The sequence below is a fragment of the Dryas octopetala genome, chromosome 1 (genome assembly GCF_963921425.1).
Source record: "Dryas octopetala chromosome 1, drDryOcto1.1, whole genome shotgun sequence".
NCBI classification, from domain to species: Eukaryota; Viridiplantae; Streptophyta; class Magnoliopsida; order Rosales; family Rosaceae; genus Dryas; species Dryas octopetala.
Genome location: NC_141366.1, coordinates 29,330,240 through 29,353,140, shown reverse-complemented (window position 1 = coordinate 29,353,140; position 22,901 = coordinate 29,330,240). Strand labels below are relative to the sequence as shown.

At 36.6% G+C, this 22,901-nt stretch overlaps 1 protein-coding gene, 1 non-coding gene and 1 pseudogene across 2 annotated transcripts; 1 reads left to right on the top strand and 2 right to left on the bottom strand.

Annotated features, from left to right (window-relative positions):
- Positions 1-16,166: 16,166 nt before the first annotated feature.
- On the bottom strand, positions 16,167-17,393 carry LOC147299589 (uncharacterized). Its single transcript, XM_086231253.1, has one exon. It carries the CDS (start codon positions 17,391-17,393, stop codon positions 16,167-16,169), a length of 1,227 nt encoding a protein of 408 aa, XP_086087379.1.
- Positions 17,394-17,597: 204 nt separating this feature from the next.
- LOC147299588 (small nucleolar RNA R71) lies at positions 17,598-17,703 on the top strand. Its single transcript, XR_015120132.1, has one exon. It is a non-coding gene; the product is annotated as a small nucleolar RNA R71 (small nucleolar RNA).
- Positions 17,704-20,853: 3,150 nt separating this feature from the next.
- LOC147299587 (uncharacterized) lies at positions 20,854-21,268 on the bottom strand (annotated as a pseudogene).
- Between the last annotated feature and the right edge of the window lie 1,633 nt (positions 21,269-22,901).

The following is a 22,901-nucleotide window of genomic DNA, read 5'->3' as shown; positions in this document are numbered from 1 at the left end:
AGAGAAGAAGAAATATGAATAGATTTTTTCATGCCAAAACTACCCTCACCTTTTTTTTTTAAATCCAAAATTGCCTTCAACCAAATAAAACCCCAAAACCCTATGCCCAATGTCATATGCTCACCTCTTCAAACAAGAAGGTTGCCTCAGCGGACTCCACAGCTGCTTCCTTTCAACAGGTTAGATCATTATTTTCCTTTTTTTTTTTTTTTTGAAAATTTTTCATTTAGGATTTTTTAGATTGATATATATATATATATATATATTTGAGGCAAACTTTATTTTTAGACATTTTAAAAATTGTGAGTATTCCTAAAACATATTTAAATTTGTATAAGAACATTTTAGTAATCAAACTGGTTTTGATTTCAATTCATGCAAATAAGTAAACATGTGTTTAGAAATCATGTTGTTTCTTATTCTGATTCTTGACAATTAGTAAACATGTTAATGAAAATGTCTGACTCTGATTCCTATTCACTCTGATTACTCATCACTATGATTCCAATTTATGCTCATTTTGATTACGAGTAAGTAAACGTGCTCTTACGGCATAAATTACACGCCCATAACTACATAGGTTACAAAATACTTAAATGGTGAAGGTTATGGATGATCATGGTGGTCATCCACAATCTATATATTTACAACACTTTCCTTTGGATGTCCACCATACAATAAAAGTTGGCTTATTAAAGTCTTGCTAAGAAAACCCAATGGGAGAAAAACCTAAGTGAAGGAAAAAAAAAGTACAACGTTCTTTGGATCATTGATATGGTGTTGAACGTGCATAATGCTGCCTCATTAAAACCTCACTAGAAAAAACCTAGTTGTTGAACAAATTTTGTAATGGTAAATACATAATATCAAATATTACCCAACGTAATTTCACTCTACTCATTTAAGGAATCAAGTTTTATTATTTTGGGTACGACCCATTCAACATGGATAATCTCTCTTAATTACGATTCTTTTTTACAAGGGAATACCCTTTTATTCCAATTGTCATGAAACCAATGGATGATTTTTTGAGTGTTTGGATTTCCAACAAGTGAAAGGCTTATTGAAAGAAATAATTAGGTGAAATTCTTGGAATTTCAGTTAAATGTTTGATGCTTAGAGATTTATAAAGTTTTTTCGCGATTGCCTACGAACTTGAGATTTTTTTTTAAAAAAAATTCGAGGTGTTTGGACTTGACCCGATAAATTAATTTAAACACTTTTGAGTGCATGGATGAATTATCCAATACTATACAAGATGTTGAAAGATAAGAAAGATTAGGGCACATATCTCAACAGCAGGGGCCGAGTCACCAGCAATGCCTGTATTTCAACATGGATTGTCCTTATATTAACAGATTTTGGGGACATGTTGGAAAAATCGGGGATATTTGGTGCCATTGGCGTCATTAAGAGATTTTGGGGACATGTTGAAAAAATCAGGGATATTTGGTGCCATTGGCATCTATCGCTTCTCCTATAATTATTACCCTAACGTTCTATGAGCATTTTGCAAATTTTGAGGACCTTTGGCCAATACTTTCTACCACGTAGCTGATGAGATGAGCATTTTTTTACAAGACCTCAAGGTGATTGGTGGCTTGTCAATTTTAGGGGTTCCATTTGAAGAATTTATCTTTGAGAACGTATATGAATTTATGAGGGGATGCAAAGTATCTCTCTACCATTGGTGAACTCTTGAGAATCCATTATGACTTGTGTATTTCTTACGGGGGAGGTTATGTGGATTTAGAGCAATGGTTTGCCCATTTTTATCAAGGGAATAATCTCCATGACCCGAACGACAACAAATATGATGAAAAGCAACCAGTGCCGTGAAATGTCTCTAAAAAGAGATTTTGTGCTGCATTCTAGCATTTTAGCTTAGAAGATTTGTACTACCCTCCAAAAGCCTAAAAATAAGGCCAGAAACCTTCTACATGACATATGTAATGGCGGAAGGAATCAAAGCCTCTCTTGCACTGGCTGTCTTAGGCTACATCCATCACGATCTTGGGGAAATTGCAATTGACTGTAGGGGTCTTGGTAAATCTCATGCTTGTTTTCCATTTCACTACGTTATTGACTGGCTGGGTGAATACTTTCTCCATTTATACAAATGGAAACCCGACAGTGCTTATCTTGAGCGTTACCCTTATCTATAGAGATATGCTGACATTGAAGCAAGAAATCTGGAAATGGATCACGCTCGAATCAATTTTAGAAACCTAAAAATTATCGGGCTTGTGCTTGGGACGATCGACAAGCAGGTACTTTTATGCACGACAATAGCCTACTTGAAGACAAACTTGAGATTTTGATTTGCATGTGCCACACATTACTACCTGTAAGAGAAAGTGAAAATGCTTGGCTAGAGCCGTATTATTCGAATAGAGTTGCATGGTAGTTTGGCTTTGACCAGAGTGTCCCTTTGAAGGAACTTTTTTTAGTGTTCTAGAAAGAGAACAATGTAGCCTTGTGGACATGACAATAGCTCAAAGATCACTTTTTAGAAGCGACACATCGGCCCTATTTCAAATCTCGCGCTCTTTTTGTCACGAAGATTGTACATGGTGGGTGAGAACTTACACACCGTATTTGAAAATAAATGTGTGGGAGATTTATGAGGCCTTAAATAGGACTCGTGTCATTGACAGGAAAAAGGAATTTCCTACCTTGAGTTGAGTCCAGCTCTTCAAATGAAACGGCTAATCTTGCAATTGTTGTGGCTAAACCTTTATCCCCAAGTCTGTAGGGATATATGCTTCCTACAAGACATGCTTCATAGCAAGTGAAGTAGAAATCATGTTTAATCTGCTCTCCTGTTACAAGACGCCAGCAAAACTATTGGCCCATCAGAAGGACATTTCTAGCTCACTTGAAGTTTTGAAATCCCTAATTCAGGTAGTTGGAGTCGGCCAAAAATCATTTTAAATGGCTTTTTGAAGTTATTGACAAAGTCTTTGAGATCACTAAGGAGCTTTCTGCTCATGCTGCGACAATTAAGCCTGATGACGATGTCGACCTTGAGCATATTCATGCCCTTATTCATCGCAACAAAGAGTGATTAGATGTTAAAGATACTTTCATCACACAATCGGTAGGCCTTTCAAAAAGACTTGAGGATTTGACAGTTGAAGAACTTTGTATCACCACGACAGAAATGCGGATTCGTCAAGAGCGAGAACTTCTTGAAGCTCGGAAATGTTTCCTTCAAAAGCAAATAAGAAGCATAAACGGATCCATAAATGATCAGGACCAACTAGACCAAAAACTCAGATAGTCAAGGATTGCTTCGAATGAAGGGAAGTTCCGAGCTTTTGAGGCTGTCAAATCCTTGATGGAGGCTCAAGTGGAAAAACTTAAAGAGTTGGTTGATTTCATTTTGTAGCAAGGAAAGTAGAGATTCTGTTTCATTACCTTCATTTATTTTGTTTTTCTTTTTGCAAAATTTGCTCTTAGCTTTGCTGATTGCATTAGGTGAGATTTCTGTTTTCAGTTTCATTGATGGGGTTAGGTAGGATCTTGATTTGTAATTCTCTCATTTATCCAACAAGATTTTTAATAAAGAAAATTACATTTTTTTTCACATTCAGAATACTTTCAATACTGTTTGATGTATTAAATTACACTAACATCATTGATGAAAGCAAATGTTTGTTCTTGAGTTGTTATGGCTACATTTGGCTTATGAGACCATATTGCCAACATACCTTATTAAGGGACCATATTGAGCTACAAGACTAGCCTTGTTTCGAACCACTTCCCCAAACTCATTGGTCTTATTCTTAAAAATCAATTTAGTGCCGATCACATTCACATGAGATGATCTTGGCACTAGATACCACATATCATTCCTAATGAACTGATTCAACTCTTCTTGTATGGCTAAAACCTAGTTACTATTAGTTAAGGCTTCTCCTACGTTTTTGGGTTCTATCTTAGACACATAACACATGTGTGTGATCTCCTCCTCAACTTTCTTAGAACTTGTAGTGACTATTTTATCATCTAACTCACCAATGATGACAGTGGTTGAGTAATTCTTTTGAACCTTATTTGAGGGTCCTTTAGACACACTAAGACCGTCATGGAAACTTGTTTCTTTATCTCCATCAACATTTGAGACCTCCTCCTCCTTAGACTCATCACTTCCTTTCTCAAGAAGAAAGGAAGCAGTATGGTCATCTCTTATAACATGGGAACTTGAGACATCATCAAACAAAACGTTAATAGACTCCATGAGTGCACAAGTTCTCTTATTGAAGACTCTATAAGTTCGGCTATTCAAAGAATACCCAAGAAAGATGCCAACATCACTCCTAGGTTCAAACTTATGCAATTCTTCTCTATCCCTTAAAATGTAACACGTGCAACCAAACACTCGAAAGTACTTGACATTCGGTTTCCTACCCTTCCAGAGTTCATAGGGTGTCTTATTAGATCCATATCCAAGGTAAACTATATTGACAATGTAATACGTGGTGTTCATTGCCTCAGCCCAACAATGACTAGCAAGATTCTTGCTATTCAACATAATCCTGGATATATCAAGTAAAACTCTATTCTTTCTTTCTACAATCTCATTCTGCTGAGGTGTACCTGCAATAACAAACTCTTATGCAATACCATGAGTATTACAATAAGCAATAAACTGATTATTTTCAAATTCACCACCATGATCACTTCTAATCCTAACAACAAGAAATTTTCATATTTTTCTCATTTTGGATCCTAGCACAAATTGCACAGAAATTTTCAAAAGCATTTGATTTATCATGCAAGAAAACAACCCATGTGAAACGAAAGAAATCATCAACCATAACAAACACAAATCGTTTATTTCCAATACTCAAAGATTGCATAGGACCTATCAAATCCATGTGTACAAGCTCTAAAACTCTAGATGTGTCATAACATTCAATTTTCTATGGGGACTTTTAACTTGCTTACCTAGTTTACAAGGACCGCAGAACACTTCATGCTGAGACTCCAACCTAGGCAATCCTTTGACAATTTCCTTTTTAAACAGTTTTTTAAGTTACCTAAAATTCATATGACCCAAACGTTGATACCAAACAGTCAAAGAATTATCACAAGCTTTATTGCACACATCAATAATAGAAGTATCACATGATTCAATACAATAGCAATTATCTCTAGATCTCACACATGTCAAGACAATTTTTCTATCAACAACACTGCATTTATCACGAGTAAAGCACATATGCAATTTATCATCATTACAAATTTGACTAATGCTTAGAGATTAGTCTTGAGAGATTTTCAACACATGCAACATTGTCAAGTTAAGAAATTCTATGAGCAGAAATTGAAGCTCTACCTAGAATTCTAGACTTACTACCATCACTAAAAGTCACTGACCCACCATTCAAATCATTGGTAAATGAAGTAAACAAACTTTTATCACTTGTCATGTGTCTAGAGTAACCACTATCAAAATACCATACAGTAGAATTATAAGCAGACAAAACAGTAAGCACAACAAGACAAGTTTAATTTTCTTTCTTAATCCACACTTGCCTAACCTTAGACACACTAGATTTGGGAGTAGAGAACATCTTTGAAATACGGCTTACTTCACTTAATAAAACCTGAACTTGACCTTGGAGAGTCAAATTTTTACTTCCCGCCTTAGGCACTTGTACACTCCTAAAATTCTTCCTAAGAAGATTACACCTTGGTCGGATATGACCAACTCTACCATAGTTGTGGCATGTAGAATAAACCTAGATTGAGAAACATGCTTAATCAAATAAGTTTTCACATGGGAGACTTCAAGATTTGGATTCTTAGCTTCCTCAGAAGCTTTGACAAACTTAGTTACAAAACTAGAAGAACTGGGTTCATTGTTCTTGTATCCTAATCTCTTCTTATTACTTGATTTTTTTTCTACATTTAATATTATGTCAACCTTTTCAGCCCTTATTGTCAATTCCAAGATTCTTTTCTTAGCCAATTTAAGTTCTAACTCCAAACCCACTTTTTCAGTTTCAAGAACAACTACCAGTATTACATACTCATCATTTTTATTTTCAGAAGTAAAAATTTTAGCAAGAAGTTGTTTCTTTTGAGAATTGCTCTCAGTCACAAAATGTTGATATTTTTGTTTCACAATTCAGAACTAAGATTTTAAAACATCAAATTTATCAAATAGAAAAACATTTTCCTTTTTTATTTTGAAAGACTAAACATACAAAGATTTGAAGCTATCCTTCAATTCATCAACATTCACATCATCACTCAGATCTGACTCTTCATCTACACTCAATATCACTCTTATCCTCATTTACTTTCACAACAAAAACATTGACACTCTCAGGTGCATCCTCATCAATAAATTGTGAAGAATTAGATTTGGACTCAGAATTGCTCCAAGTCACATTCACTGCTTTGTTAGATTTAGCCAATTGCATCTTGGTATTTTCACAATCAGAAGCAAACTGTTCATATACTTGACAAGCAAAACATTGATGATTCTTTTTATTGTTCCCCTTCTTAGATGGCTTAGAAGACTTGTCATAAGATTTCTCTTTTTTAAAGTCTTGACCACTAGATCTACCAGTAAATTTCTTACTGACACTAGACTGATTGACATTTGTCCTCTTTTTAAAGTACTTATAGAATTGTTTGGAGAATAGTGTCAAATCATCTTTGGTAACAAACTCAAAAGTTTTTTACTCTTTAATAACATGGACAAATTCATCAACAAAACTTAAAGCAATGTTTTTCAATTTCTTCTGCTGAGGTAGGTTCATCTCAAAGGTTTTCAAATTTCCTACCAAGTCCTCAATTTTCAAAGCATTGAGATCTTTTGACTCTGCTATAGCAGTAACCTTTGGATGAAAGCGATCAGGTAAAGACCTAAGCACTTTCTTAACAACCCTATGCTCGGGAATCTGATCACCTAAGTTATAGCATGAATTGACAACCTCACTTAATCTATTATAGAATTCGGCAAATGACTCATCATCATTCATCTTGATATTCTCAAATTGAGTTATCAAATTCTGCAACTTAGACTCTTTCATTGATGAAGTTCCCTCATGGATAACTTGAAGAATGTCCCAAATTTGCTTGGAAGTCTGGCAGTGAGACACATAAGTAAACTAATATCTGACATAGAATTAAACAAGGCATTCATACCTCTCTCTGATTGAAAGTACTAGATATATGTCATTTCAGCAATGATCCACTCTTCTTGAGGTTTGAGGACAATCATAGTTGTAGAGGAAGTTTTGGATTCTTCAGACATGGTCTCCATGGGCTTTTTGGACTAATCTTTAACATGATGAGTCCACCCATTAACAACATAATTTCAGATACTCTCATCCAGAGACCAAAGAAAAGCTTTCATTCTAACTTTCCAGCCAACATAATTATTGTCATTGTCATTGAAGTAGGGAGGATGATTAATGGAAGTACTACGCTCTATTGAAGTGACCTAAATTTACCAAAAGATCTCACTAAGTATATCTAGTGACACTGCTCTGATACAAATTGAAATTGATTCAGATCACCAAATTAGACTAGAAGGGGGTGAATAGGCTTTTTAAAAATTAACTTAAAACAAGTTCACAGCGAAAACTTAACTAACAATTAATAAAGCAATCACACATATCAACACGTATAGTTTGTTGATGCGGAAAACCCAAACAGGGAAAAACCGTGAGACCTTGTCTAGAGATGTAATCCATTATAATCAAAAGGTTACAAACAATGACTCGATTCAAACCCTAGAGTCCTTCCTCAGGTTTACTAACCTCACACCACTTGCAGAGTTTTTTTGATTAACGGTTGTTGAGGCCTGCTCGTCAACTTCCTTCAAACAAGCGCTCATGAACTTGGCTTCAGTCTTTCGATGCTCAAGTTAACTCGACTTCAGTCCTTTGATGCTCGAGTCTTAGATGAAATGATGTATATGAATGAAATCGATAGCCTCAATAAATTAACATGGAACAATCTATTGAAACTATCTATGTGTATGCACTAACCTAACTCTCAATCAATATGCACTCAAAATATGATTGTTAGGTTCTTAAAAATAATTTTTCGCTCTTGCCCTAATTCTCTCAAAGTTCCATCTAAAAAGGCACACCTAAGTGTTTTTATCAATATATATTTTAAAGGGCACAAAACAGAACTTAATTATGCATCCTAAGACTAACAGGATAACGGAAAAACCTTATAAAAACATTTAAAATCGTGCTTTAAAAACAGTGGGTCGTCGCTCTGATCGGTCGGCGAGATATAGAGAGTAAAATGCATGCAAAAGGCACTTGGGAGACTAGTCAGAACCATGGACGACCGGTTGCTGACTAGCAGAGAGACTAATCTAAGCCACTTAGGCGACCAGTTAGAGACATGCACGACCGATCGCAGAAAGGCAGAGAGCCAACCTTCAACAATTTTTCAAAGGCACTTTAAAACCAATTTGGCTAATAACTCAAGTCTAGATGCAACATCCTAAATGAAATGTATGCAAATGTAACTTACCTTCGACGTCGAGCATCAACGATGGATGAGACACACTTTGCCAAAGCTTGATCTTCCATGAAACGCGAGAACACTCATAACACGCTAAGGACTCTAAGGAGATTACAACTCAAGATTTGTCCTAGGAAGATGCCAAGACTAAAATGATCTTACATGATATGCCTTTGTGTGCGTATTATTGAATATTATTATGAGAGATATATTCATAAAATTCCTTGTATGGTTTCATCCCAAACAACAAATAGGAGGGTAATGGAGCTATTACATGAAAGTGAATGTCGTTTTCGTGATATATTTAGAATGAATAAAGGCGTGTTTTCTAGATTGTGTATTGACTTGCAAACTAATTATGGGTGGAGAGCTTCAAGGAGATTGTGTGCAGATGAGATGTTGGGAATGTTTTGAAGGAAATGTTGGGTAACCTAGAAACATTTTTCTAAGAGTGAAAGCATGGTGGATTTTCAATTTTAATCACACATTCCCTTAGCCCTAGGATCCTTAGGTGTGATGAAACATGAAAAATAAGAAATAGCTAATAGGATAAGAAATTTACCCTTGATGACCATTTTGGATGAAATCCAAGATTTTCATACATCCATGGGGATGTTTTTTTTCCATGTTAATCTTCATGATTTGTCTCCACCAAGAGGATGAACACTCATCTAACTAAAGACTTAAGATCACAAGTGTGATCTCTCTAAATCTAGTCCACACCAAGTGTGAGAGAATAAAAGATGAAATGAAAGTAGTAATCTTGGCTACTAGATCATTATCCTTTCATGGTATGGATGCAAGGATATGGCTATGGAGATGGGTTCATCAAGACCCATCTCTTTCTCTCTAGGTTTCATGATGAATAGAGAGAAGAGAGAAGATGTGAGAAAGATGAGGCAAGGGGCTGAATCCCTCCTTAGGGTTTCGGCCAAGCCTTGTGTTTCCTTTTAATGTGATGGCTTGATTAATCGAAGCCATGCATCCATTCTCTTTTTTTCCCATCCTTCAATCTTGTCCATTCATCTTCAATGAACAAAACTCATATTTGCATTATTGCCCAAAGCTTTCTAAAATTCTATTACTTTCCCCATATGATTTATGAAAGTCAAAATCCATTTGACCAGTGTGTCATCGCAACACTTAATCATGTGATTAACATTTTAATCAACAAGCTTAGTGTTTAGGTTAGGACTAATAATTTACTAATTAATAATTTATCTTAATTAATAAATCCTCGTATTTTCCAGATAATTTTTTTAAATAGTTTGAATATTTATTTTAAGGATTTTGGGATTTATTTGGAAAATAAAAAGGGTTTTGATTTAATTTTAACTATCTTCGACCCAAAAGTTGACTTTTTATTCCGTTGCGTTTTTAATTTTGACTTTTGACCCGTTAGGTAGATCTCGAATCCACGATTTCATAGACACGTAGCATGCGTCGATCTGAGTTACGATTTGAAAGATACAGGCTTTTGAAGTGAGTGGCAAACTTGTAATTTTTACAAAAGTGAGTTTTAAAAACTCAAAATCACTCTCTCTCTTCAATTTTCCTATCCCCTCCCGCACACACTCTCTCGAAACTTCTCCCTGCACACACACCCCTTCCCAGCCACCATTGCCAGCCAGCTACCGCCGACCCCGACCTCCGGCGAGCACCCCGACACCAACCACCCTTCCCCGAGTTTACTTACTCTCTCTCTCTGTGCACTCTCTCTCCCACGACACCAGCAGGCTGGGCTAGATTTTTCGACCATTCTCGGTGACCCAAGGCCGCCGACATGCAGCCTTGGTGCCGGCCGTCCACCCCAGCCCAGTCTTGTACCTCGCCGCCACTTCTCGACGGCGTAACCATACAAAACAGAAACGAAGCCACCACCGACGATTTGATTTTTTCGGCTAAGACTTGACACCGGACCTACTGGGCTTTGTTCCTCTCGTCATGGTGTGTCCAGCCATGGTCTTCGTTCTTCCAGAGGATGCTCCACGACGGAGTAATGAGCTTAGGAAGCCAAGCCAGCCGCCGGCTTCCGCCGCCGTTTTCGGCTATTTTCGACGACTTTTGGCTGTCGGTCCAATTATCAAAAATGATCCTCAAAGTATGGGTAACATTTCCCCTAAGGTGAGCATGTGCAATTTTGAGAAATTGAAAATTTGATTTTAGGGTTTATGCCTATTTCGAATTTCTTGCAATTGGACTCGAATTCGAGTTGTTTTTGTGTAATTGAAGGTTCCATTGTGCAATTAGGATTAATTAGAGATGATTCTGGGTATTTTCAGGATTTTTCCGCCGCTGGCACCATCGGAACCACTACTTTTGGCGGCGGGTTAGTGGTCGTTTGACCTATTTCTGCTCAATTGAGGTCCCAGGAACCTTTCTAGGTCCTTTTGGTGTACGAGCTCCGGAAATCGCATTTCCGATGCCGTTATGCTGCCGGATTTGATATCCGAGCATTGGCGCCGTGAAGGGTATTTCAGTCTTTTCACGCGGTTAAACTATGTGTGAAACTTATCAGATCTTAATGCAGAGTATCGTCAGTGAATTGTCTGTTTTGTGTGTTTGTTGTTATATGTTAGACAAGGCTAAGTGTAGGATTTAGATCATGAGAATGAATTGATGAAGGTGTGAGGCTAAAGAAATAATTAGGAATTATAGAGTTGGCCCGAGAATAATTGCTGGATTAGAGAAGAAATGCTTATTGTCGAGGATTTATGAATGAGGACTAAGCAATTATTATACAGTATACTGTGAGTATGAGTGGCAAACAAGTGAGGGGTCGTGAGTAGGAATCAATTTCAGAAAGGATTCGGTATAGCTCGAGGTAGACTGTGAGTGGATCTCTGGTTTCCGAAATGTTTTGCACATTTTATAATTCAACTATTTTCTTGATTTAATTGAGTATAGATAGTTTATGGAAATGGTTTTTGGCATTATTTTGGGGAAGTTTTATTATTTAATTTTCGTCCTTCGGAAATGATTTGAATCTAGCAGTTTTCATGATTTAGGAATGATTTTATTTTAACGGATTTATCAGAAGAATTATATTTTCAGTTTTTATATGGATGAGAATTTCTGAGATGTGATTTATTGAGATATCCAAAAGAGGTTTCAAACCGCCATTAATGTACCCCCTTCAGCAAATATATATTTGCTCTGCACTCGCCTAGAAATGACTCGACGGTGTATGACTAGCACTCGCTCTGCACTTGCCTAGTTGGCGGTGTACGACCAGCACTCGCTCTGCACTTGCCTAGTCGGCGGTGTATGACCAACATCACAGCAGGTATAGATTTACTCTGCACTTGCCTAGAGATGACTCGGCAGTGTATGATCAGCAGTTCTCCGGGTACTAGTGTGGCGTGAGATTTCAGTTTGTGGAGCATTTTGAGAAATGAAATTACATCAGTAAATATTTTAAATGACAGTTTCAGTAGAGCATTGCATTTTTATTTCAGTTATTTTAACAGTTTTACAACTTGAAAATACTATTTATTCTTCAGAGTTCGAATTACAGTTTTAAGATGATTTAAAAATGGATTTGAAAGAAGAGATGGATTTGAGAAATAGTTTTGAAGTTGGAGGGTTTCCAAGAGTGACGTGAGTGAAATTAATTAGTTTAACTGTTTGCTTGATTTCTAGTGTGCATTTGTTTGTTAAGAATTTGGTTTGGTTAGGACTTGGTAAAGTCTAGGCTTGAATCCTTTAGAATGGAAATGATGGTGATTATGCTTTGAGGTTATTAAATTAAGACGAGAATGATTTGAGGTTGAGGTTGATAGTTGACGATTAAGCAATTGAATTGCAGAATGATTATCATTTTATTGGTGGAATTTATTTGTGACTTTGAGGAATTATGATTATCTTGTTATTTGGATGATTGGTGATGAAATTATTTTGTGATTGAGTAATATTGGTTATTACTGTAGATTGTTTATTGAGTATGGAAATTGAAGGATTATTGAGGTTATTTGTTTAAGTCATTTCACTCATACGAGCTCTAGTGAGCTTACCGGGTTGTTTGTTTGAATAACCCGGTACACCATGGATATGATGTAGGTTTTGTGTTTTGCAAGTTAAGCAGGCTGAGGAGGCAGTGAGGAGAAGTCGAGGCAGTGGGACTCATCGAGATTTATTTAATTGTTTTTACACAATGTTTTCGTTTAAATGTTTTTGGTAAAATTGTTTTTAGTTATATTTATGTGCATGGCTCAAAGGAAAGAGAAAATAGATTTTCAAAGTTTGATGTTTCAATGTTTTTATGGGCCCTAGGTTCGGGGCGTTACACATTAATTATTCACTAATAATTAATGATTTAGCCTTGGGTCAACAAGCCCGAGCTTTGACTTTCCAATCTTACTCTCTAAGTAGATTAATTAGCTAATTAATCCTACTTATGAAAATATTGTGTCAAGGAATCACCCCAAATTAATCACTTGACTTATGAGTTTACTAATTGTCATCATCAATTAGTAACTAAGTTATTAGAGCCTTATGGTCCCCATTAGTAACTAAGTGAGCTCACATTAGAGCAATACTAAGATGAGTGACCCATTGGGACGTGTCAATTCCCAATCTTAGGCAATACCAACTATCACGATAGTTGCGATCAATGATCGAACACATTGATCCTCGGTATCATCCATTCATGTTGGTCTCCTACATACTTATATGTGTGTGACCCTTTAGGTTCTTTTTCGATTTGGCAATAGGATCATAATTAATCTAGAAAAACTTTCTAATTAATTGTTTTTTAGATTCTACATACCACATTGACACCTAGTCACAATTTGTGACCCCCAAACAAATAAAATTTTGCCTTGAACTTATTCAGTTATGATTACAATGCAATATGATCCTTCTCTCATTCATGCCCCAATTACATCTTGGGTATGAAACTAGTGTCAAAACTCATTATAGGATATAATCATATTTGTGTCTCTAATGCTCTGGCTAGAGACTTTGCGAGTCTTTCTATCCTGGAACATCTCATTCTTTTCGGAAGGTGAAAGATTTCATGTTGCACACTCACATGTCTTCGTATGTGTATCAATGCATCCAACGTACACATGTCTTCGTATGTGTGTCAATGCACCCAATGTACACATGTAACACATGCCTAATTGCATTGGTCTATTTTGTGCAGTCAAAGTACACTGAGCACACACACAAGACATCACTGGTGTCTCATGTCTGAAGACTAATCAATATCTATCATAATCACAGAGTTCCTATTTGACATGCCGTAAAGCTCCATATAGGATTCTTTGTTCGGTCAGTTCAGTGGATGTGTCTCCAAGCACGTACTCGCATACCTGCTCCAGTGTCCCTACACTGTGGTATAAGATTCACCAACTTGAAGTGAGCAAGCGTATGTGCTAGTCTTGACTTATTGGAATGTTAATGTCCAGTTAACATTCACTTCATCGACTAGGAATGTTTATGAATTTAAGCATCTGATAACATGAATCTCAATGACCTCTAAGCCTATCATGTTTCTTCTCTTAAACTTCCATGGACACATTGATTAACTTACATGATGATCCTAGAGTTCCAGTGTAGTGAATAATGCATATACCTTGATCAATATGAAATTCACATTGATCGAAATATTCCTTGAGTCACTTCAACCAAACACCTTTTTTAGGCGGGGTTTAGCATCTTTTTTAGACAAAAGGTATTTTAAAGCTACATGATCAGAATAAACAATAACCTTTGTATCTAAAAGGTAAGACCTAAAAGGTAAGACCTAAACTTGTCTAACGCAAAGACAATCGCCAAAAGTTCTTTTTCAGTGGTGGAATAGTTAAGTTGGGCATCAGTGAGGGTCTTGCTTGCATAGCAAATGACATGGGGCAACCTACCAACTCGTTGTCCCAAAACGGCACCTATGGCGTAATCGGATGCATCACACATAATCTCAAAGGGTTCACTTTACACGAGAGGTCTAATGATGGGAGTGGAGGTCAACAAAGACTTAAGTTTATCAAAGGCACGGATACAATCATCATCAAAGATAAAAGAGGAATCCTTGGAAAGTAAATTGCACAAGGGACGTGAAATTTTGCTACAATCTTTGATGAATCTTTGATAAAAATCGGCGTGTCCTAAGAAGGATCTAATTTCCTTAACAGTACATAGAGGTGGAAGATTAGAAATTAGATCAACTTTAACCTTATCAACCTTAATGCCCTTAGAAGAAATGATATGCCCTAATACATTACCCTTTTTGACCATGAAGTGATATTTTTTCTAATTTAAAATAATATTTTTCTCCTTGCAACGAATTAAAGCCAATGAAAGATGGTGCAAACATTCATCAAAATAAGACCCAAAGACGGAAAAATCATTCATAAAAACTTCAAAAAACCGCTCTACCATGTCGGAGAAAATAGAAATCATGCACCTTTGAAAGGTGGTGGGTGCATTACATAACCCAAAGGGCATGCGACGGTAAACGAAAGTACCAAATGGGCAAGTGAAGGTGGTCTTTTCTTGGTCCTCGGGTGCAATGAGGATTTGGTTATACCCATAATAGCCATCAAAAAGAAATAATAGACATGATCGGCTAACCTCTCAAGCATTTGGTCAATGAAAGGAAGAGGGAAATTGTCTTTCCTAGTGACGGCATTCAATTTCCTATAATCTATGCACACACGCCAACCAGTTTGCACTCGTGTGGGAATCAATTCATTGTCATTATTTTTCACAACGGTGATGCCAGATTTCTTTGGAACAACTTGGACATGACTCACCCAATGACTATCGAAAATGGGGTAAATGACACCAACATCTAACAATTGCAAAACCTCATTCCTCACTACTTCCTTCATGGCAGGATTTAAACGTCTTTGGGGCTCACGAGAAGTCTTAGTGTTATCCTCTAAGTGAATCCTATGCATGACAATGGATGGAGAAATGCCTTTAATGTCAGCGATGGACCAACCTATGGCTTCCTTATGTTCCCTCAAAATTTCCACAAGCTTACTTTCTTGCTCATCATTTAAATCGGAGGCTATGATCAGGACCAAGGTATCAGAAGATCCTAAAAACACATACTTGAGATTATCAGGTAATGGTTTGAGATCTAGCTTGAGTGGCTCAATAGTGGAAGGAAGTAGAGGATTTTTGGAAAGAGGAAGAGGTTCTACCCTTGGTTTCCAATTGGTGGTGTTCATGATGGGTGTGGAGTCCAAAAGTGCATTGACTTCTTCTATGACTTTATTAAAATCAAAGTTACAATCAAAGTGGGCTAAGCATGCTTCTAGTGGGTCCTCAACACTATCCCTATGGAAAGAGTTTACCACTATTTGTTCGATTAAATTAACCTCACAAATGTTATCATCACCCTCTTGTGGTTGGTAACTTATGTTAAAAAAATTAAGATCCATAATTAAGTTCCCAAACGACAAATTCATGACTCCATTCCTACAATTAATTTGGGAATTTGCGGGGGCAAGGAATGGACGTCCTAAAATTACTGGAATTTGATTACAAGCATTGGTTACGGGTTGAGTGTCAAGCACAATGAAATCCACGGGAAAATAAAACTCATTCACTTTCACCAAAACATCTTCCACCATTCCCCTAGGAATTTTAACCGACGTATCCGCTAAAAAAAGAGTCACCAAGGTTGGTTTCATCTCTCCTAAGTCAAGTTACACATAAACGGAGTATGGTAAAAGGTTCACGCTTGCTCCTAAATTTATCAATGATCTTCCTATATGATGAGTTCCTATCGTGCATGCAATGGTAGGACAACTGGGATCCTTGTACTTGACCAGAATTCGATGCTCGATAATTGAACTAACTTGCTCGGTGAGAAAGGCTTGCTTTGGAACGTTGGTTCTCCTTTTTATGGTGCAAATGTCTTTCAAAAATTTGGCATAAGAAGACACTTGTTTGATAACATCTAAGAAGGGGATATTGATATGGACTTTCTTGAACACTTCTAGGATGTCATTAAATTGTGCATTTTTCTTTGTCCTAGCTAACCTATGAGGAAATGGGGCTTTGGGGACAAAAGTTGGAGAATGATCAACAATTAAAGGCTCTTTTTCCTTTGACTTGATAATGTGATCAACATTAGGCTCTAGACCACCTAATCCCTTTGTTTCATTTTTTTCATTTTCATCCTTTTCCAAATTAAGCATTTGAACCTTATTATCAATTTTCCTACCCAACCTAACGGTTGTGATGAACTTGACATGCTCATGAGTATTGGATGAACTAGATGCATCAACATGAAATTGACCCTTTGGATTAGGAATGGATTGACTTGGAAATTTTCCTTTCTCTCTTTCTCCCACAATGTTAGCTAATTGACCAATTTGATGTTCTAGCTTTGCAATGGCTTGTGTAATTTGGTGGGTGGAAGCTTTAACCTCAACAAAGGCTTGACCGGTCAATTGCATGAACTTTTGGAGTGTGTCCTCTAAAGGTGATGATGGATTTTGTTGTGGGGCAACACTTTGAGGAGTGAGATGAAGAACATGGGGAACATGAGAATATGAGGGATTAGGAGGACGTAATGAATTGTTTGGCATTGAATTTCCTCCTAAATGTGTTTGGGGTTGGCCTTGTCTCCAAGAAAAATTTGGGTGATTCTTCCAATTGGGGTTGTAGGTCTCAGAAAAGGTGTCTTGGTTCACAAACAACTTCTTAAAATTGTTAAGGGAATTCGCATGCTCAACATTACTCTCAGAAAAAGTATACAAGGAAGGACACGCTTGGACATTATGCATCGAGCTAGCACAATGAGAACAAACCTTATTTTGGACATGGTTAACGGCACTCATGGTTTGACTCAAGGTCAAGGCCTCCACCTTTCTCGTTAGGCTGTCAATCTTAGACCCTAAGTCTACATCGCCTCGCACTTCATACATCCTCTCACGCTTTGTTCTTTGGCTTGTCTATCATGTGGGTTGGAGAAATCCCATTATTGAGAATTTTTAGACAATTTTTCAAAAAAATCATAGGTTTGCTCTTCCCCAAGATTTAAAAACACACTCTCATTCATGGACTCTACCATATTGCGATTTATTTGAGTTAAACTGTTGTAAAACTATTGCACCAAACGCCACGTCTCGAAACCATGGTGAGGACATTTTAAAATTAAATCCTTGAATCGCTCCAACTCTCATAAAACTGCCCATCGTCTTTTGATCTAAACTCCAAAATGTCTCTCCTAAGCGCGTTAGTCCTAGACATCAGAAAGAATTTTGACAAAATTTTTTTAACAAGTTGATTCCATGAAGTGATGGAACCGGGGGGTTGGGAGTTCAACCAAACTTTCGTTTTGTCTTTAATCGAAAATGAGAATAAACGAAGACGTACGGACTTATCGGAAAAATTTTGGTATCTAGAGGTTGAGCAAATTTCAATGAATTCTTTAACATGTGTGTACGGGTCCTCTCGATCTAATTCGTGGTAGGAGGGCAACAATTGAATGATGTGAGGTTTAATCTCAAAATGAGTTGCAGTAGTGTGGGGCAAGACTATGCAAGAAGGGGTGTCAAGGATGACGGGAGCAAAATACTCTTTTAACGGGACGAATTTCAATGTTTTCACCCATTTCAATTATCGGTTCAATTCATTTTCTTAAATGTCTAAGTGTTCTCTCAATTTCAAGGTCAAAAGGTGCTAAATCGTGATTCAATGAACGGCGACCAAGCATACATTAGATGACTTTCAAGAAAAGAATTTCAAAAACTTTTTCAAAATTTTATTTTTTATTTTTTTTAATTAATTATTTAACCACCATTTTTTAGACGAAAATATGGACAAACTAACCCTTTCACTTACTTCTACCTCCCTTCAGAATGGTTACTGGTAAAGAGCGAGCTGGCGAAGCCGCGGATCATTAGAAAAGAGGATCCGAGAACGTAAGGTACCGGGGGGAAACTACACAAGGGTTCAGTCATCACCTACGAAATTCTTGAAGAAAGCTGAAAGAGAGTGAGACTCCCTCGAAAGGAGTCGAACGCTACTTCAAGATAGGAGACAGGGGACAGGGGGGCGCAGGGGGTACTCCCCCAAATAAAGCAAACACAACTAAACAAAATCACAAAACAAGGAGTTAATCCAAACAAGCAATTTAATTATCTTTGATTTAGCCTTGGGAGGTGTCTTTTAGACAATCCTAATCTTGATTAAGTACTAGACAAGCTCATCCTCTCTTTCAAAGCAAATTAGTGGCGTACCGATATAAGGTTCTCAAAAATACAACCAGGCCGGTTCCGGAGGGGGTGGAGGAGTCACAGACGGTCTTTCACTACAAGAAAAAAACCCTTTGACAACATGCATTTCGCGTTGTTAAAAACTTTTGACAACGTGCACTCCCGCGCTGTCGAATCCGTAGTTGTTAATAGTCTGGAACAATTAACAACGTGCATCACACGTTGTCAAAAGATTACAAACACGTTGTTAATACATATAACCAAATGTACAAACGGAGAAACGACAACGTTTGCACGTTGTCTAATGTATAAGTCACAACGCGCGACGCATGTTGTAGTACAGTTTTGACAACGTGCATATGTGCGTTGTAGTGAATCTTTTGACAACATGCCATGCACGTTGTTATACAATATTTTTATAAAAAAAAAATATATTGACAAACATGACCTATGCTACAACCAAAATTTATATCCATAATGAATCTTATATACCAAAAGAAAATACATCTCATTAATTCACCAATTACAAGTTATTTCCCAGTGAAAAGATAACTAAAATATATAGAAATTTAGTTAAGAGAATTAAACATCCACTAATTCTTCATATGAAAGGAAATTAGAAAATACTGAAGTTGGACACCTTGCATTACAAAATGTGGTGTGTGACCTATTTGCCAATTTTGTTCTTCAATATACTAACACCAACAACACCATCCCACCTTGAATATATTGAAATTGAGATAGGAGAGTAGAGAGTCCATCTTGGGGTCACCACTACAAACATACAGAGTTGAGAAAATAAGAGAGTGAGAGGGGGAGTGACATGTATGATTGCACTGAATACAAGGAAAAACATAAGAAAATTGCATCTCAACTGAGGCTGAAATTATGGCATAGTAATAACCTGAACTGTTATTTTCAAGAATATGACCCACGATAGGCCCATGTTCCTAGAGGTTTTTTAGGACATTGTAAATTACACATCGTAAACACCCTTACCCAAACATCCCATAGTGTAGTTGAGATGTGATGAGAACGTACCTCCTTAAAGGAGTGACACCTTCTTGATATATTATGTTTCATACAGAAAGTTCAGTAACTTAAAGAATGTAGATATTTTTCCACAAAAAAGTTTGATCAATAGAGGATATTAATTTTGTAGAATTAGTTGTCAGCAGTGAGCTGATCAAACAAGTAGACAGTCTTCTCACATGCCTTGCACTTCTGGGTAGTCCCTGCAAATGTTGCCATCCCCACCCAATAATCTTCTTCCCCACACCCTCAAAAATCTTACAAGACAAACTTTCTTAGACCCACCAGCAAAGAAACTTTCTTTTTCTTGATAAGAGAGGACTTTATATATATATATATATCTCTCTCTCAATTTTTGAGTCCAAGGTTTATAGCTCAATTTTTCCACATATCTGAAACCATCTTACGGTTCCTACCCAATATTATTATAGCTCAGTTCATTAGGAAAGAAAACTAACATCCTAAATTATAGCTCAACCCCTAGACTATTTTAAACAATTGTGTTTTTTCTGTTTTTAGATGTCTGTGTTCCATAGTTCTAAAACTCACAACAAGAACCACAATAAAAGTGAAATCTTCATTTCCCCAATTAAATTTGAGTTTTTCATTTTTTGCATAAAATTCCTAATCTTCAAAACCTTAAAAGTCCACAGAAACCATTAAAACTCAGATTCTCATCAGCATCATCATCAATTTACTCAAATTTCTCATATTCTTAAGCAATAATCACACAAATTAAAGGGAGACAAAGCTCTGGAAACTACATACTAAGTTTGACCCAATTTACTCAATGAATCCACTAAGAGTGCTGCTAAGCTAAGCTATAAGCTAACAAATAATGCAAAAAGAAGGAAGTCGATAATTAGAACCAAGTCATGAAGAAGCATGAGGAAAGCACTAACAAGACCACATTGTTGAGAGCTAACACCACAAAACAAAATATTCGATTACTTGCATAGAATTTCAGAATGAGGAGCTCATAACAACATTTTATTATCAGTTGAATGACATTTTTCAAACCTAAATCACAGCATTGACTTGGAATCCACAAACCCATCAATAAATTCAGAGCACAAAAAAGGAACAGTCTGATTATTAAAAAAAAAACACTAAAAAAAGTAAGATTGATTTCATTTCATTTCTTGTAACGGGCTACCTCATCATCGTTGGGGAAGAAGCCCATGATGCGACCCGCCGAGTTCTGGTAAGCGTACATGAACCCGCCCATCACCCCAATCAGACCTCCGGTCACAATTGACGGCCTTTAATCCCTGGCTTAATCCCTATAATTATTGCACAAATTAAATAAAATAAAAATCATTTACAAAAGTTACTACTTTCTTTGAAAAAAACAAACAAGAAATAGAAAAAGGGTGAGAGAGAGAGAGAGAGAGATCGGAGAGGTAGCCTACGGTGACAGACACAGCGGTGATGGTGGCGAAGCAGATGTAGTCGAGGGTGCTGAAGTTGCTGACCACTTTGGTGAATGGAGGGTTCCGATCAAAGACCAGGTACTCTGGCTTCTCCGACGCAGTAATGTCTGTGTTCATCTTCTTCTCTTCAAAACGACGCCGTCACTCTCTGTCCAATGGAGCTTAGCTCATGTCTCTGTGTATTGGCTCAATGTCGCTCACTGGATACAGATCATGACCAGTGTGTAGGCTTCTGTTGAGGACGAGAGGAAGAGAGGAAGAAAGGCCAGGACGGAAGGATCGATTCAGGCGTGGGGAGAGAGTACGAAGCGAGAGGAGAGAAGGTTAGGGTTTTGTCTGAACACTGTTTTTTCTGAATTTTGGGCGTGAGCTCTAGAGGGAACCCAAATGTATATCAGTCTAAATTTTTTTATTTATTTGCTTACAAACTTATAAGAACATGCTTTCATGTTGTCATTGGTAAACCCATCCACAACGTGCAAACCTCGTTGCTGATTCCACTTATGTCAACGTGCAAAGAGCGCACGTTGTCAATCACTTGTAAATGACCAATACAACAATGTGTTTTAAAAGCACGTTGTTGAATATCACATTTCACAAGGTGTTTTCATTGCACGTTGTTAATTTTATGTTGTTAAAAGTGTTTTTTCTTGTAGTGTTTCTTAAAAACCAGTCTCTTTTAAGCATCAAGATGATTGCAACCTTAAAGAACCTTTCTAGACATTGTACTTTCAAAAACACTCACCGTAGTTTCCACTAATTGGCTCCTTCCAAGAGGGTCCTATGAGCTTCATGAACCCTTTGGCCAATGTCTACTTGATTTTAATTAAATTGAGTTTGAGATTAACAAATGCAAGAGATAGTTAGCCTAGGTGGGCAAGGACTTGGTGATGAAATCCAATCCTTATCTTGTTGGGGGTGAATGCCCTTACTAGTTGATTATGCAAGAATGCTAATTGAAGATGCAATAACCAACAAAACAAGATATATGGAAGTTGAAATTGCACAAGTAAGGAAAACACCACTCAAGAAAACTTTAAAAGAAAAAGTTTAGAGTATACCACTAGTGTGGTGACATTGGCCACAACACACTAGGAGAAGGCAACCAAACTTTTGCTAGCAATTCCCCTTTCTTGATGACCACACCTTTACAAACTTCTCCCCAATGCAAGCACTGAAAAAAAAAATACTAGAATAAATACTAAAACTACAACAAAAGAAGAAAGGGAAATAGAACTAAAATAAAAATAAATAAGAGGTGAAAATAGGAAAAGAGAAATGAAATAAGTGGAGATAGAAATTACCTTATCTAATGTTGCAATGGATACGATGCACAACACAACAATAAATAAGATCTAACTAAATTATATTAAATGACAAAAATATTTGAATTTTTTTTTAACAATAAATAAAAGCAAGAAGAAAAATTCAACTATTGAAACTAGATGCAACAACCTAAAGACAACAAGGAAATAAATATGCTACTATATATATAAATTTTTTTTTCTTTCTTTTCTTGGCACCTACAAGAGAAGAGATGCAAGAAAGTGTACAGAATTTTTTTTTTCGACACTTAAAAAAAAGTGGGAATTCAAAAAGAACAAGGAAACTAAAAAAAAAAATACTAATTAAAGGAAAATTTGAAAATTTTTTTATAATATATAATCTTTTTTTTTTTTAATTTTGAAAAGCAAAATAAATGAAAACTAGTGGAAAATTTAAACTAACAAAAAGCCTAAACTAGTGTATC